A 14,298-nucleotide genomic window follows, 5' to 3' on the forward strand; every position below is an offset into this window, starting at 1 on the left:
TCAGAGGTACAGCTTATGACAACCTGTATGGAGCACAAGAAAGGTTATTATAAAATAGCCTACATTTACTAGAACGCCAACAGGGAAGCTGTGGAGAATTTAATAAGCTCCATCTTGTATATATATAAGTCATGTGATGCAAATGATGTAAGTTAGGTAACATTAGGGTGCCTCAGTATAAATTACTTCATCCCAGAAATTGCATAGCATATCATGGAATATGTCATCCATACATAAAGTTCTGTCTGACCACTGGGATCCAGTTCCAAAATGAGGGTCTTGGGGCTTCGCACTAGCAGGTATTCTTTGTTTTATTCTATGAGATTTATTAAAAAAGCTCCTGGAAGAGTCCAGATTGTTCTAAACTTCTTCTGTATAAAAATGATAGAGGTCAATGTGTTTTTGAAAAAACAAAGGGCGACAGCGCTCCATGGCGAGGATCAGAAGGGCAAGGTGAAAAAGGGATAGGGATGCACGGCAACCCTCACCTGATGTGGTTGTGCAAAGGGAGGCACAACACTCTGCAGCGTATATATCAAGGACCGCAGCCACTCCCGATATCCAACAGGAAACAATGATGCAAACAACCTCCAACTCCAGACTACACGGATTATGGGGCGCAGGTCCAACTTGAGATCGAGGCACAGTGAGTAATAAAAATATATATTTTATTGTGGAGACTCAACGCGTTTCGGAACCGCACCGGTTCCTTTCTCAAGAGTCATGACTCTTGAGAAAGGAACCGGTGCGGTTCCGAAACGCGTTGAGTCTCCACAATAAAATATATATTTTTATTACTCACTGTGCCTCGATCTCAAGTTGGACCTGCGCCCCATAATCCGTGTAGTCTGGAGTTGGAGGTTGTTTGCATCAATGTGTTTTTGGGAACTTTCAGTGCAGCGAAAGTTTTTTGTAGCCTTCTCCAAATCTGTGGCTGTGCACTCCAGGCAGGCATCCCCCTCCCCTCATGTCTTAATTTGTGTTCTGAGATACATTGCCTATATGCATATCGAGAGAGGTGTGTCTTACAGCTGTCTCAGAAGGGAGGGGGGGGGGAGGGAAGAGGAAGAGAAAAGCTCACACACAGATTTTAATGTTTTCAGCAGAAAGCAGCAGCTCAGAACTGGGGGGACAAGACTGAATAGATAATAACAAGTATGGAATGAATCGTTAGTCTCACCATGGGCAGCAGTATATTAAAGTTTATGGTATGCAAATAGATGAATGTCAGGACTCACCCGAAGACAAAGTCAGCTTCATTTTATTCCATGGAGCACGGGGTGCGGGAAGGGAGGATACAAAGGTGCAGGACACGACCTGGGATGGCTGTTTCAGGCGTCACACCTTTCGCCGGCCAGGTTTACCAAAACCTGGCAGACGAAAGGTGTGATGCCTGAAACGACCATCCCAGGTCCCGTCCTCCAGTGCTGACATTCATCTATTTGCATACCATCGCACATCTCACCACTCATTCTTCTCATAGTATAGTAACCACAGATTGATGGGGTAAACTTTTTTTTTTAAGCACAAGTCCTCAACATAGCAAAATGTAAAAAAAAAATAGTCTGAAGACTTTATAGAACAAAGTCCCCAGGGACAATGACAATGTAATTAAGTCACAGTCGAGAGCCAATGAAAAGAAGCCAAACAACCCTAATAAATATAAACATCTGGTCTCCCAGCCTATTTGCATAAAAAAATATTATGCAAATGTAGAAGCATAAAAGACATAGAAACATAGAAGGTTGTCGGCAAAAAAAGACCACTGGGTCCAACTAGTCTTTTAGGAGATTGTCCATTCTCACACATTGTCCATCTAGTCTATGTTATTTATGTCCTTTCTATTTTTATCTTAGGAGGGATACTAAGCTCTAGTTAAGCCCTAATGATGTTGGCTTCGAAGCTACTGATCTGTACTGGACTTAAAGACACTGTATCCAGCAAGAGACTGCCATCCTCTATTGAGGTTTTGTTAATAGCAGAAGTTGTATACATTTCTCCACTGATACTTTGCGGCTGCAATCCAAATTTTCTGTCTTGATAAAGGTGACTCACCCAATCAGTACTTGATGAGTGAGCAATGTAATCACACAATAAATGAGGCTGCTGAGGATGTGCTTCACATAATCAACATTCTCAGCTCACATCACTTCTCCTATTTTTATTTTTTCGTTTTATCCAAGGTTGAAATGCAATTTGATCTCTTCTCCCAATAACGATACATGCCATGTCAAGCATACTCCTAGCTCCAATCATCTAAAGCGGCTTAGAAGTACGAAAAGTCAAGCAGATGTCTTTGTCAGCCATTCAGCAGTTCATCGGTGTACTAGGGCATTGCCATCAGCATATTATACAGCACTTTCTGTATATTTCCATAAGATTAAAGTCCAGATGGTCAAATCCACTTATTAACTCCAAAGCCTGTGGGCAGAGGCAGGTGGAATCTACTACAATTGTTTTTCCTCGTATCTGTTTTGTGTCATCGTGAACAATTGTGATATTCTCAAGACTAAAAATGGGCAGTAAAGCTAACATCCAGCTATAAAACACACAAAGACACACACATACACACTCACTCGTTGGCAGAATGATCTCTGAGCTGTGAAAGCCTAATAACTCATTTGCACTTAGCCTGCATTAAAAGGTTTAATAAGCACATTAAAGGTTTAATGGACAAATCTTCGGAAGGATTTAGTGCACAAGCCATGCCAACTGCACATATCCCTAAAATGGAAATGTAATACATTATTATGATACTGCCAATCTAACGCATAAAACTCATGGGTAAACTATGTATAAGAAAAGACTATGAAAGAATTTCTCTACATAACGTATCAATATGTGTGCATATTCTTTCTTTTTACACAAGAGTTTAGATTAACTGAATATTGCATGCACAATAAAAAATGTAAAAACTGTCAGTCACTGGGTAATTTCATGCCATGACACTCCGATGTAAGGGCCGGCATGACCATTGTGGAAACAGCTCCATGAACTATTTGCGCACTATATGATGCCTAGGAAGAGGGGAAGAAGCTCTGCATGATCCAAGAGGGAGGGGTAAGTCGCCATTTTAAAGGGCCAAATAGTTACTAAGTTACTAAGGACACCTCTTTAGGGTGCGTTCACACCTACAGGATCTGCAGCAGATTTGATGCTGTGTTCAGTTATTTAAATGAAATCTGCTGCAGATCCTGTAGGTGTGAATGCACCATTAGGCTGGGTTCACACTACGCATATTTCAGTCAGTATTGTGGTCCTCATATTGCAACCAAAACCAGGAGTGAATTAAAAACACAGAAAGGATCTGTTCACACAATGTTGAAATTGAGTGGATGGCCGCCATTTCATGGCAAATATTTGCTGTTATTTTAAAACAACGGCTGTTATATTGAAATAATGGTAGTTATTTACCGTTATATGGCGGCCATCCACTCAATTTCAACATTGTGTGGACAGAGCCTTTCTGTGTTTTTAATCCACTCCTGGTTTTGGTTGCAATATGAGGACCACAATACTGACTGAAATATACGTAGTGTGAACCCAGCCTTAAAATGTATACATCTTGGAGACAATATGAGAGGATTTTTTTCTTTGTAGAATGCTTCCAAACAAATTAGTATTGTCCTGTACAGTATATGGTCATATAACTATTTTTTTAATTATTCATATTAATTCATTAAAAATTAAAAGATTTGGGGAGACTAAAATAAACTCTAAGGGCCCTATTCCACAGGAGCGATAATCGGCGGAATCGGCTCCATTCGGCCCGATTGGGCCGATTTTCGCTCCGTGGAGTAGAGAGAACGATCAGCCGATGATCGTGTCATCGGCTGATCGTTCATTTAGGTTCAGACCTAAAATCGTTGTTCTCCACCAGCGCATCGCTAGCAGTGCACGGCGGTGACCGACGATTTCAGCAGAACCATACATTACCTGTCTAGGCGCAGGTCTTCTTCTCCCAGTCCCGCGCGGCAGCATCGGCTTCGGAGTGGGGCTGTCTGAACTTACAGACCGCTCAGCCAATCACTGGCCGGAAACGCCACGGCCAGTGATTGGCTGAGTGGTCTGTCAGTTCAGACAGCTCCACTCCGAAGCCGATGCTGTCGCGCGGGACTGGGAGAAGAAGACCTGCAGCCCGGACAGGTAATGTATGAAACAAGGGCTGCAAGGACATCGGTAACAATGTCCTTGCAGCCCTTGTTTCATGATCATCGGGGCCGTGAAATAGGCCCAGTAAAGGAGCGCCGATCGTTGCTCGGCCCTTGGAATAGGGCCCTAAATTGAAATCTTCAGGCCTATGTGTCCACTATGTCTTATGTCTGACTCCCCCCCCTCCCCCCCAAACTAGTAAAACATTTGTAGATGGGGTTTGGGCTAAGCATATTTTTATTTTATGAGAATAAAATGAATAGTAAAACAGACTTTAGTTTATACCTGTTTCTAGGTGGAAGTTATGTACCTACTTTGCAGAGTGTTGAACTATATTGAGTTCTGTTTTACTTGTGTTGCTGGCTCTGTATAATCTTGGAATTTGTGCCCACAGAATGCAGACCAGGTGTGGTAGTGCTGCTTTGCCCTGCTTTGTAATGGTGGAGAGAGCACTGGTCATGTTTTTACATTGCATACTTTTGCCCATGTGAGGTCTAGCTTCATTATACTTTACTGCCCACTAGGTGGAATAAGCCAGACTTACTGAAAGGGTAACTATCATTCTGCCTCAGCAGTAGGATACACCTTTAGGCTATGTTCACACAACATACTGTAAGTAAATTATTATTGACGATTTGCAACACGGCCGTAATTAATCCTTTACCCACATTGTGCTGAAGGCCAAGGGAATCCCAGCCGGAGTGTATACACAGAGTATACACTCCGGCCGGGACCCCTAGTGGCCCCGCAACAAACTGACAAGTCAGTTTTCTGCAGCCACTATTCAATGAATAGCGGGCATAGAAAACCTGTCGGTTCACACAATGGAGCGTGCATTGAGTGCAGCGGCGAATTTGGATGCGGGCACGCACAGATGTGCCTGCATCCAAATTCAACTGCAGTGAAGATCATCCAGCCGGTACTGCAGTACGGGCCAGGATGATCTTCTCTGACACCGGCCGTTCCATGACCTGGCCGGGTCACGGAACGGCTGGTGTCTTACAAAGTGTGAATATAGTTTTAGGCTCTGTCCAGTCTCTGTACCGGCCAGATGATCTTTCCGGCCGCAATGTTCTGATGCTGGCGCATCAGCGCGAGTCCGCATCAGAACTTCCCATAGCACACAATGAAGCAAGCGGCCGGAGCCGCTCGCTTTATTGTGTAAACTGACAGGTCTTTCTGCGGCCGCTATTCACTGAATTACGGCTGCAGAAAACTGACATGTCAGTTATTTGCGGGTCCGCATGGGATCCTGGCCGGAGCGTATACAATGTGTATACGCTCCGGCCGGGATCCCATAGAATGAGAGGCAATGTTCACAGGCGCTTAAAGTACGGCCGTTGTTGCCGATGGAAACAACAGCCGTACTTTTACGTAGAGTGAACATAGCCTTAAAGTGTAACTGTCATTTAAATGTCCCTTTTCAGAAATCAATAAGTATTAATAATATAGTATAGTAGTATAGTATTGTATTGTATAGTATAATAGATTTTAAGATGCTCTGTAATAGGTTTTATTAAGCAAAAGAGTTTCCTTCTGTATTAAAAAAGCTGTTTTGCAGCCTCCGAGAGGAGTTAGTGTGCAAGGAGAATGGGAAAAAGCAGTCCTACAGAACATATCATCCTGCAAACTTATCTCACTAAGTTTCCAGATAAGCACTGACCTTTCTGACCTGTGAATACAGACAGTTTTCAAACAGCAGAGCTGCTTGTCTTTTCTTCCTGCTCACTCATCCCACTCGGCTTCTCCCCCCTCCATAGGTTATAATGGACTAAGCAAACCTGTCTTCTCTTTGCTCCTCTGTAATGAAGATGGCTTTGCCTGATAATGAGCAGATAAGAAGGGTGGAGGTGTGTGCGTATGTGTGCGTGTGTGTGTGGGGGGGGTCTGTAAAATAGGTTTTTGAGTACAGAAAGAGGCTTTTTTTGCTTAACAAAAGCTATTACTTAGTTTCTTAAAATCACTTAGTTACACTTTAACCCTCCCGCAACTCCATAGCCTGCTGCTATACTTAGCAGTAGTAGAACTGGACTTATGGCAATTTTGTAGTCCGCTCATGTTAACAGAGGGCAACAAAGTTACAGGAAGTTTAAACCTGTATAACCTGTGGCCAAGGCAGAATCATGGTTACCGTTTAAGCCTCACCTGGTGTGATATCAGGGTACTGAAAATGTGATGGTAGGGACAGCTGCAGGGATAAGTACAGAAGAGGGACTGCTAAAAACTTGGCTTAGGCCCATATAGTTCTTTGCCAAATGCCTAAAACCAGTCAGAGTGCAGTCTACTCAGATTCCTGTGAGAGGCCCTATTGGGCCTAACTCTGGCTTGGAGCTTGTATGACCCCCAAGTAATGCAATATGAAGCAGGTTATTGGTTGTGCTCTAGAGTCTAGACTGTGAAATGTATTTGAGGGGCAACAGTACCCCACACATAGCCCGCAGTGATCAGGGGCTAGATGAGTATTATATTACTATAGTCCTTACACAATTATGCAACCTAAAATTATTCACAAAGATACTAATAAGGCTTTTAAGTAAACAATTTCTTGTAAATCAATTCTAGGAAAAACTTGAGCAGCAAAAATATGGTTCATTTCTATCATATTACTGCGATTTGAAAACCATATGAAAAGCTTGTATACATATAACACAATAATGGCGTGTGAATCTAACGCTAATAAGATTTCGGTTTATAGGACAATAGTTCTACTGGCAGAGTAAGAGTTACAGCTGCCCTGGAGCTGAACCATGATGAAGTATTTGTGTAGTGGCAATAAATCCCAGGGACAGATTATATGACAGATTATAGCACCAGCAGGGCAATGTATTGTGTTTAATGTCCCATATTCTGTAAGGGATTCTGGTCAATATGTGGCTGCTCCTAAATAAGCTGTCTGCACTGCACATTTTCAGTGTTAAGAGGATTTTCAATTAATACTCTACTCAGTTTTGGACATGTTATACTGTATATAGTTTGGTATGTAGATCTCCTTCACTAATATGCAAATCTATTTGTAGATGATAAGATTTCCTACAATCTACCTGTTGACAACTTCCATGAACTACATTTTCTGTAGAAACTGAACAGTAAAGCTTTAAAATCTCTTTACTGTCTTTACTTTGTCACTAAGTTACTATTATGGTACCCTCACTTGTATCGGATCACAGCGGATTTCACATTGCGAGTTCTGCTGCCTTTTCTGGTACTGTCATTTTCTATGGGTTTACATAGTCCCAGTGGATTTTTCATTCCACTGCCAGTATGTAAAGCCCCATCCCACTTAAAACCATGCTAAATGACAATACAGGGAATCGCAGCGGATTTTGCTGCAGAACTCGCAGTGTAAATTCTGCTACGATCCGGGACGTGTGAGGCTGTTTTCACATACCATCAAAATGACATCTGTTTATATTGAACGGTCGCCATTTACCGACAAGGCGTTATTTTATAACAACGGACGTTATTCCTACAATAATTTCCGTTGTTATAAATTAACACTTGTTATTTGTTGGTAAATGATGGCTATCCAATACAATCGTAATCTTGAAGGTGTGTGAACATAGCCTTACTATAAATGATGTAAAGTTGTGCTATATCTGATTATTGCTATGTTCCCACAACATTTTTTTTTTAAGAAAAACATTAGTCTTTTGATAATGACGGATGTTTTTCATTGTAGAAACATAGCCTATAAAAAGCCATGTAAAGTCAGGAGAGATGTAACAAGTCACTGTGTAATAAAAACAATATTTGTAATTAGTGTGCATTGTGTTTCCATCTCACGGATATATAACCAGAGTGAAAACACCCATTGGTTATCAGCCGCCATTTTGGCACCAAAACATGGCTGATTTGTGCAAATTACAGCAGTGTTTTGGCACCAAAATGACGTCCAGCCCCACAAAAAGTTGTAAAAAAAAGCCAAATAAAAACGTTGTGGGAACATAGCCTTAGAGTGTAAATATATTTACATACAGATATGCTATAATACCAAATGAACCATAACCATAAGTATGTTTTCCACAATAACATTACAACAGACACCTATCCAGGTCTCTGGACAAAGCCATGAGAAGCAGTATAAACCATCAGGGGTTTACATTACCAGCTGCATTTACAGAACTTGGAAATGGTGCACAATAGCAATAACATTTATATTAGAGAGCAGCTTTATGATTAAACCGCATTACTTATAGAATGCACAAGACTCCTTAAAGGGCTATAGGCTCCAGGCTGTATTTTTAGTGCTCTATCCTGGTGAATACTGAATCCCCATCCAAACACAATAAAAGTGTTATGTGATGATATCATTATGTCTCCAGCCCTTTTCATATATGTAATTGCTATTACAGGAATACCATAAAATCTATACTCTGTACAATGTCAAGTCACACAACGATGATATATATATGACTTCCAGTAACTAATTACATGCAACCTTTCCTGTCACTCTTACTTTAAGGAGGACCTGAAGCCAACCTGAAGAAATGAGATTGTACTATCATTAATTAGCTTAGAGGGTCCTGATTACACATCATTTTATTGATACAAAGTTATGTGGGTTTATAGTGTATCTCACAATTTAATTGTTATTGTTACTAAAAGATGAAGTATATGAGCTATACACCATAAATGAATGCATAAAACTACTCTTTATTGACAATAATTGTCATATATTATTAAAATGTTGGCGAATAAATAAATCAATGTGCAAATAAATATATATCACACAGAATACACAATTGGTATAGAAGGTGGAACAACCAAGGAAAACGGGATCATGGACTCCATAAAGTTTATTATATCAGAATAAAAAGTATGTGCACATAGTACACTGACCCGGTGTCAACTGACATAAAGTGTTTTGTCTTTTCCACCTTCTGACAAAGAACAGTCGAAATGCGCGTTGGGGTGATTTAGTAAGTGTGTGGATCACGCGTTTCCCCTTAGTGATTTATGTTAATTTCTTAATGTTTTTCTACTTTGTGGGGATTTTGAATATAGCCTTTGGCCAGGTTGCACTATTTTGCACTATGAACTAATCACTTAATGTCAGCTCACACCGGGTCAGTGTGCAATGTGCACATACTTCTTTATTCTGATATAATTAACTGCCTGGTTGTTCCACCTTCTATACCAATTGTGTATTCTGTGTGATAATATAATATATAAAAATTATTGTCAATAAAGAGTATTTTATGCATTAATTGATGGTGTCTGGTCCATATACTTCATCTTTTAGTGATTACAGCCATTGCTATAAGCGGCATGCATTGATAGTGAAGCACTAGGCACTTTATTATCTATTAAGGCTGCTATGTGATATGTACTGTATGTCCTGCATTGCTTGTTTGGATTAGCTATCTGTGGTCTCTGTGGTATCTGTGCACTCTATACCTTTCTGTGAGATATTTAAGTGTTATATATATATATATATATATATATATATATATATATTACATCAGTAACGTACATTATATCATTCAAATATGTGATATTTGTCCTGGAGCTTACTACCTTATTTGTAGGATTTATATAACCAGTGCTGATTGTGCCTAATAATTTGGTTACCTCATGTGGTTACAATATAGGTGTTACAATTAGTTATTAGTCAGACAGGTGTGAATATCAGGTAATAGGTGTGATTGCACAGTCAGGGGGTATAAATGTTTACAGTGCAGGGGGTGTATATTTAATTGGGTACTGACAAGAATCAAAAAATAAATAAAAAATATTTGATATGTCATAGACATGAGACCAATTTGGGGAACAAGCCGGGATAAGGTCACCCCTGATTCTGCATCACCTTACCTGGAGAGACTCATAATATAAGTCTTAGCCCCTGACTGTATCATCTATTATAGTCACTACCATTATTTTCACTCCCTAAATTGTCAGACAAAATATAAACCCACATATCTCTAGCACAAAAAAGGTCACCCTTAGCTATTGAATGATAGTATAATCTCATTTTTAGGGGTTGCTTTTATCCTATTTGGTTAACCTTTTCATACTTAATATAGAATCAGAGAATCAGAATAGGAAGGAGATGAATGAGCTTAAACCCATGGCCCTGAACGCGGCTCAGAATAAAGGGCCTGTGTCTTACAGGTCATCGAATGCACCAGTTCAAGTGCATAGGGCAGTGTTACAATGCATGCACAGGTCAATAATAATCATGTATTAGAAGAGAGCCAAAGGGCCCACTATAACAAAGGGATGGCCATGTACAGTATACACAGAAGCTAAAAGGAGTCAGTGCATGTAAGAAAAGGTGAAAGTGATGTTCACGGTATTCTTTGATTGCTCCTATTAGCCAAATAGTACAATCATTTTTAATGCCTTTAAGGCTAGAGAAGAAAAGACTTTCCTTTACGGTATGCAGATCTGCTGTAAATGTGCAGGAAGTAATGTAAATGTGTCACGTATTAAAACACAGCCCTGATATTAATACTTTCTAAAAGAACTACTTAGGATCTTAGGATTTGTTACAAATTGGATTAAAATAATCCAGATGAAAAATGTATGAAAAGAATAAAATGTTAACTCTACAACACATTTGTTCTGAAGGATTTCCGAGATTAGCTTCCCTTACACTCTCTTCCATATACATATAGTACCATTTAGCCATCACAAATGTCCTTCCATTATTACCAATGTAATCACCCCATTGTGGAACAAAACTTGGTTATATCATTAAAATACTATTCCTGGAAATCAAGTTTGTATCAGGGAAGTGTTCTGCACTGCTGCTAATACAATAACAGCTGATTATATGTAAGAAACCTCCAATTCCATTTTCCTTGTAGCTACATACTTGTGATTATTAGGATAAATGACAGACTGATACTAGTAAGTTTATATCACATTAGGGACACTAATGTAATTAGCGAATCAAGGGGAATGTAATGAATGAATTAGGCTTAATGGTAATGCATTTTGCTCGTCGCATGGTAATAGTGCAAGTGGAGGGAGAAGGCATTAAAAATGATAATAAAAGTTAAAGGTTGCCTTTTTCACAGGAATAAACATACCGTGAGCCATTTACTCTTTGTATATAACAGTGTAGAGCAATATACATTTGTGACTTTGGAGACTATGTAACCTATCTAAGAAAGAAATCAACTGACTCTTATTGCATGAAATCCAGGGAACATTTGTTCTTCAAAGATAAATCCAGCTCCAAGGAACAATATGACCAAAGTATCTTTATCTCTTTTCATATAAACTTAAAGGGGTTGTGCAGCGAAAATCTTTTTCTTTCAAATCAACTGATATCAGAAAGTTATATAGATTTGTAATTTACTTCTATTAAAAAATCTCAAGTCTGACACAGAGCTCTCTGCTGACATCTCTGAATCCCAATAGAAAACCTCTCCTGCTCTGCACAATTCCTGTCTCGGCCAGAGATGTCAGCAGAGAGCACTGTGTCAGACTGAAAATAAACCAACACTTAATGCATGATACAGTATGAAGGAGCTTATAAGATTGGGAAGACTTGAGATTTTTTAATAGAAGTAAATTACAAATCTATATAACTTTCTGACACCAGTTGATTTGAAAGAAAAAGATTTTCGCTGGACAACCCCTTTAACAGAAACTCCATAAGTATCGGCTGAGCACCACAGCTCCACAGAGTGCTGTCCCTCTTCTATACATGTGGATGGATTAAAACCTAAATAACTTTAAAAGTTATAATCCATGTTATATATAATTATAACATGGATTTCACAGCCTCTTAGTACTAAAGTTGCCTAGCAAGTTACAATAAGAGGTCAGCAATCAACTGATCCTCAAATGTTATACAAGATATGAAGAAATATGAAATAAATACCTCATATTCTTGAGAAAACTTTAAGTTGTCATTAGCTTTCAATCTTTCAATGTGATCTGCAAGCTCCAGAATGGGAATCGGTGGGTGGCTGGCCATACCTGTAAAGACAGAAGACAGATATAGCAGCTACTACATAGACACTTGTATGATATACAGTAAAGAAGAGCAGCATGATAATTAATGTGCAGGTAGTAAAGATGCTGTAGGTGAGAAGCAAGCAGATAAGTTTGGTTACTCAAAGCTGAACATGCTTTGGAGGGATGAGCTTTGATGCATGAGTAGTCACCAAGCATATTCCCAAAGCCAACTCGCCTAGTGTGCAGGACATTATTGTGCAATGAATCATGATGTTAGCTAAGTAAAGGAAAGTGATCACAGTTAGAGCACAGGTAGAATTTCAAACCCTTTGTTCTGCACTGTATGAAATGGAAATAGTATAAGTGATGAGAAAGTAGTGAACTAAAAAGAAACGCTCCTAAAAGAGAAAGAAACTAGGAATTATAAAACAAAAACAAAGGCATAATGAAGGCAAACTAACTTGAAGAATGGAGGTTACCAGAGTAACCGGCGACACCTGAACCTGAAAAGGAAATGGGGGGGTATAAATAAAAAATGAAATATGTCATGAAATTTAATGGGTAGCCCAAATCATAAGCTCCAAGAGCACTATGAGCTAATGAAGCAAACAGTTTGGGTCACCCATAAAATGACGATCTGATACCAAGTTAAGAATGTTTCATGGAATGACCGACATGAGCTCTGAAAGTAGATCACCTTTTTGTTACCCAAAATGAGGTATGTAAAGGACATTGACATGCAAATAGTTGAATATCATAACATGCGCAGTAATTCTGCTATAATACTTGCTTTGGGGGCGGAGGGATATAATGGCTTTTGTGGGCGTCAAAAATGTTTTCACTATTAGCAGATTGTAGAGAGAGGGGTTGCGGTGCTGTTTGTTAGAGCAAAATAATAGTCTATAAAACGCCCTAAGCCCAACCCCTGAAAAATGCCTACAATCTACTCTAGATGTAAACATCTTTGTCTTACAAAGACACCTGTAAAGAATAAAAAGACAAACACAGAAATGGGGTAACTATATCAACCTGCCAGCTGCCAACATTTGTATTATCAATGCCTGCCATGTGACTGTGACATACAGTATGCTTCCCAAACAAAATGGGCACCAGTGACAGATAGTCATGGGGACCCCAGGCGTTTTTAACTGGCCAAGCATTATTTGCTGCATTCAGCAGTATATTAGCGTATAAAGGATTTCCATGTCAGACAAATACTGTGATTCTGTTGTGGTAAACTGTATACTGGACAAACAGCTGGCTTGTAGATCTGAATAAGCATACCCCATACTATTTTTTTAGGACTGGAAAGGAAACACAATGGATTTAGGGGGCTTAAGCTGGAATTCTTGGTACATCAGCCTTGGTAACATTAGCTAAATCAAAGCTTTTTGCTCCCATGTGAGGGTTTTATGGTGGTCTTACTAAAAAGAATAATTTGTAATCTAAGAGAAAGCCTTCAACGAATGTGCAAAAGCTGTGTAAGTCTACAAAATATATTATAATTCTCCAACTTATTGCCTTATTTACAAAGCCAAGAAAATCAATGGATTACAATAGTATAACTTTGGAAAGCGTTTGGGTGCCACTGCTGAAAAGAAGTAAAAGGTCATGTGTAGATCCAGATCAAGCACCCCTGTGAATGGGAGTGAGTAGTCAACAAAAGACAAAAAGACTTTTCAAAAATGGTGGTTGGTCAATGTGGAGGATATAAGAGAATTTATACAGCAAAAGTAAGAGACAAAGATGTTTAGACCTTTTCGAGCGAATCGTGGGAGAGAGTAATTATCATATAAGGACTGAGTTTGACTAGAGAGGGAGGACACAGAGCCAATCAGGGAGGCGTAGGGGACTGAATTACTGTTCAAAGCTGTAAAAGTAAAAGCCAATTGGACATGGTAAGCCAATTAGTAGCAATAGTATACAATCAATACATCTGCACATATACAAGCTTAAGAAAGCACATTCACAGACACATAAAATAACACCAAATGTGTAAAAAAAACAAAGGTAATAAAAAAAGAACAGAAACAGTGGTTGTAACAAAAGAAAAGTTTACTAAGTCTATAAGAAAAATGAGACACACTGTACAAGTGATGAAAAGCTACACCTTTAACTGGACTTTTCATTTCAAAACTTTAAAATTTATTATGCTTATATTACAGTGCATAGTTACTGCTTGATATTCAGTACGTTTTAATATTTTACATCTATAAACTATAACAATCATTTTGC

General features: G+C 39.2%; 1 protein-coding gene across 9 annotated transcripts in view; it reads right to left on the reverse strand.

Annotated features, from left to right (window-relative positions):
* PTPRD (protein tyrosine phosphatase receptor type D) overlaps positions 1–14,298 on the reverse strand; it is a 302,382-nt gene that overhangs the window by 56,061 nt on the left and 232,023 nt on the right. For 5 of the 9 annotated variants that reach the window (XM_069961952.1, XM_069961951.1, XM_069961950.1 and 2 more), the window contains 2 exons: positions 12,525–12,566; positions 11,987–12,084 (listed from right to left, as the gene is read on the reverse strand). In XM_069961952.1, coding sequence (XP_069818053.1) covers positions 11,987–12,084; positions 12,525–12,566 — 140 coding nt within the window. The remainder of the gene's footprint in view (positions 1–11,986; positions 12,085–12,524; positions 12,567–14,298) is intronic. The other 4 variants (XM_069961955.1, XM_069961957.1, XM_069961954.1 and 1 more) reach the window with 1 other exon arrangement.

This window comes from Dendropsophus ebraccatus, chromosome 3 (assembly GCF_027789765.1).
Source record: "Dendropsophus ebraccatus isolate aDenEbr1 chromosome 3, aDenEbr1.pat, whole genome shotgun sequence".
Lineage (NCBI taxonomy): Eukaryota > Metazoa > Chordata > Amphibia > Anura > Hylidae > Dendropsophus > Dendropsophus ebraccatus.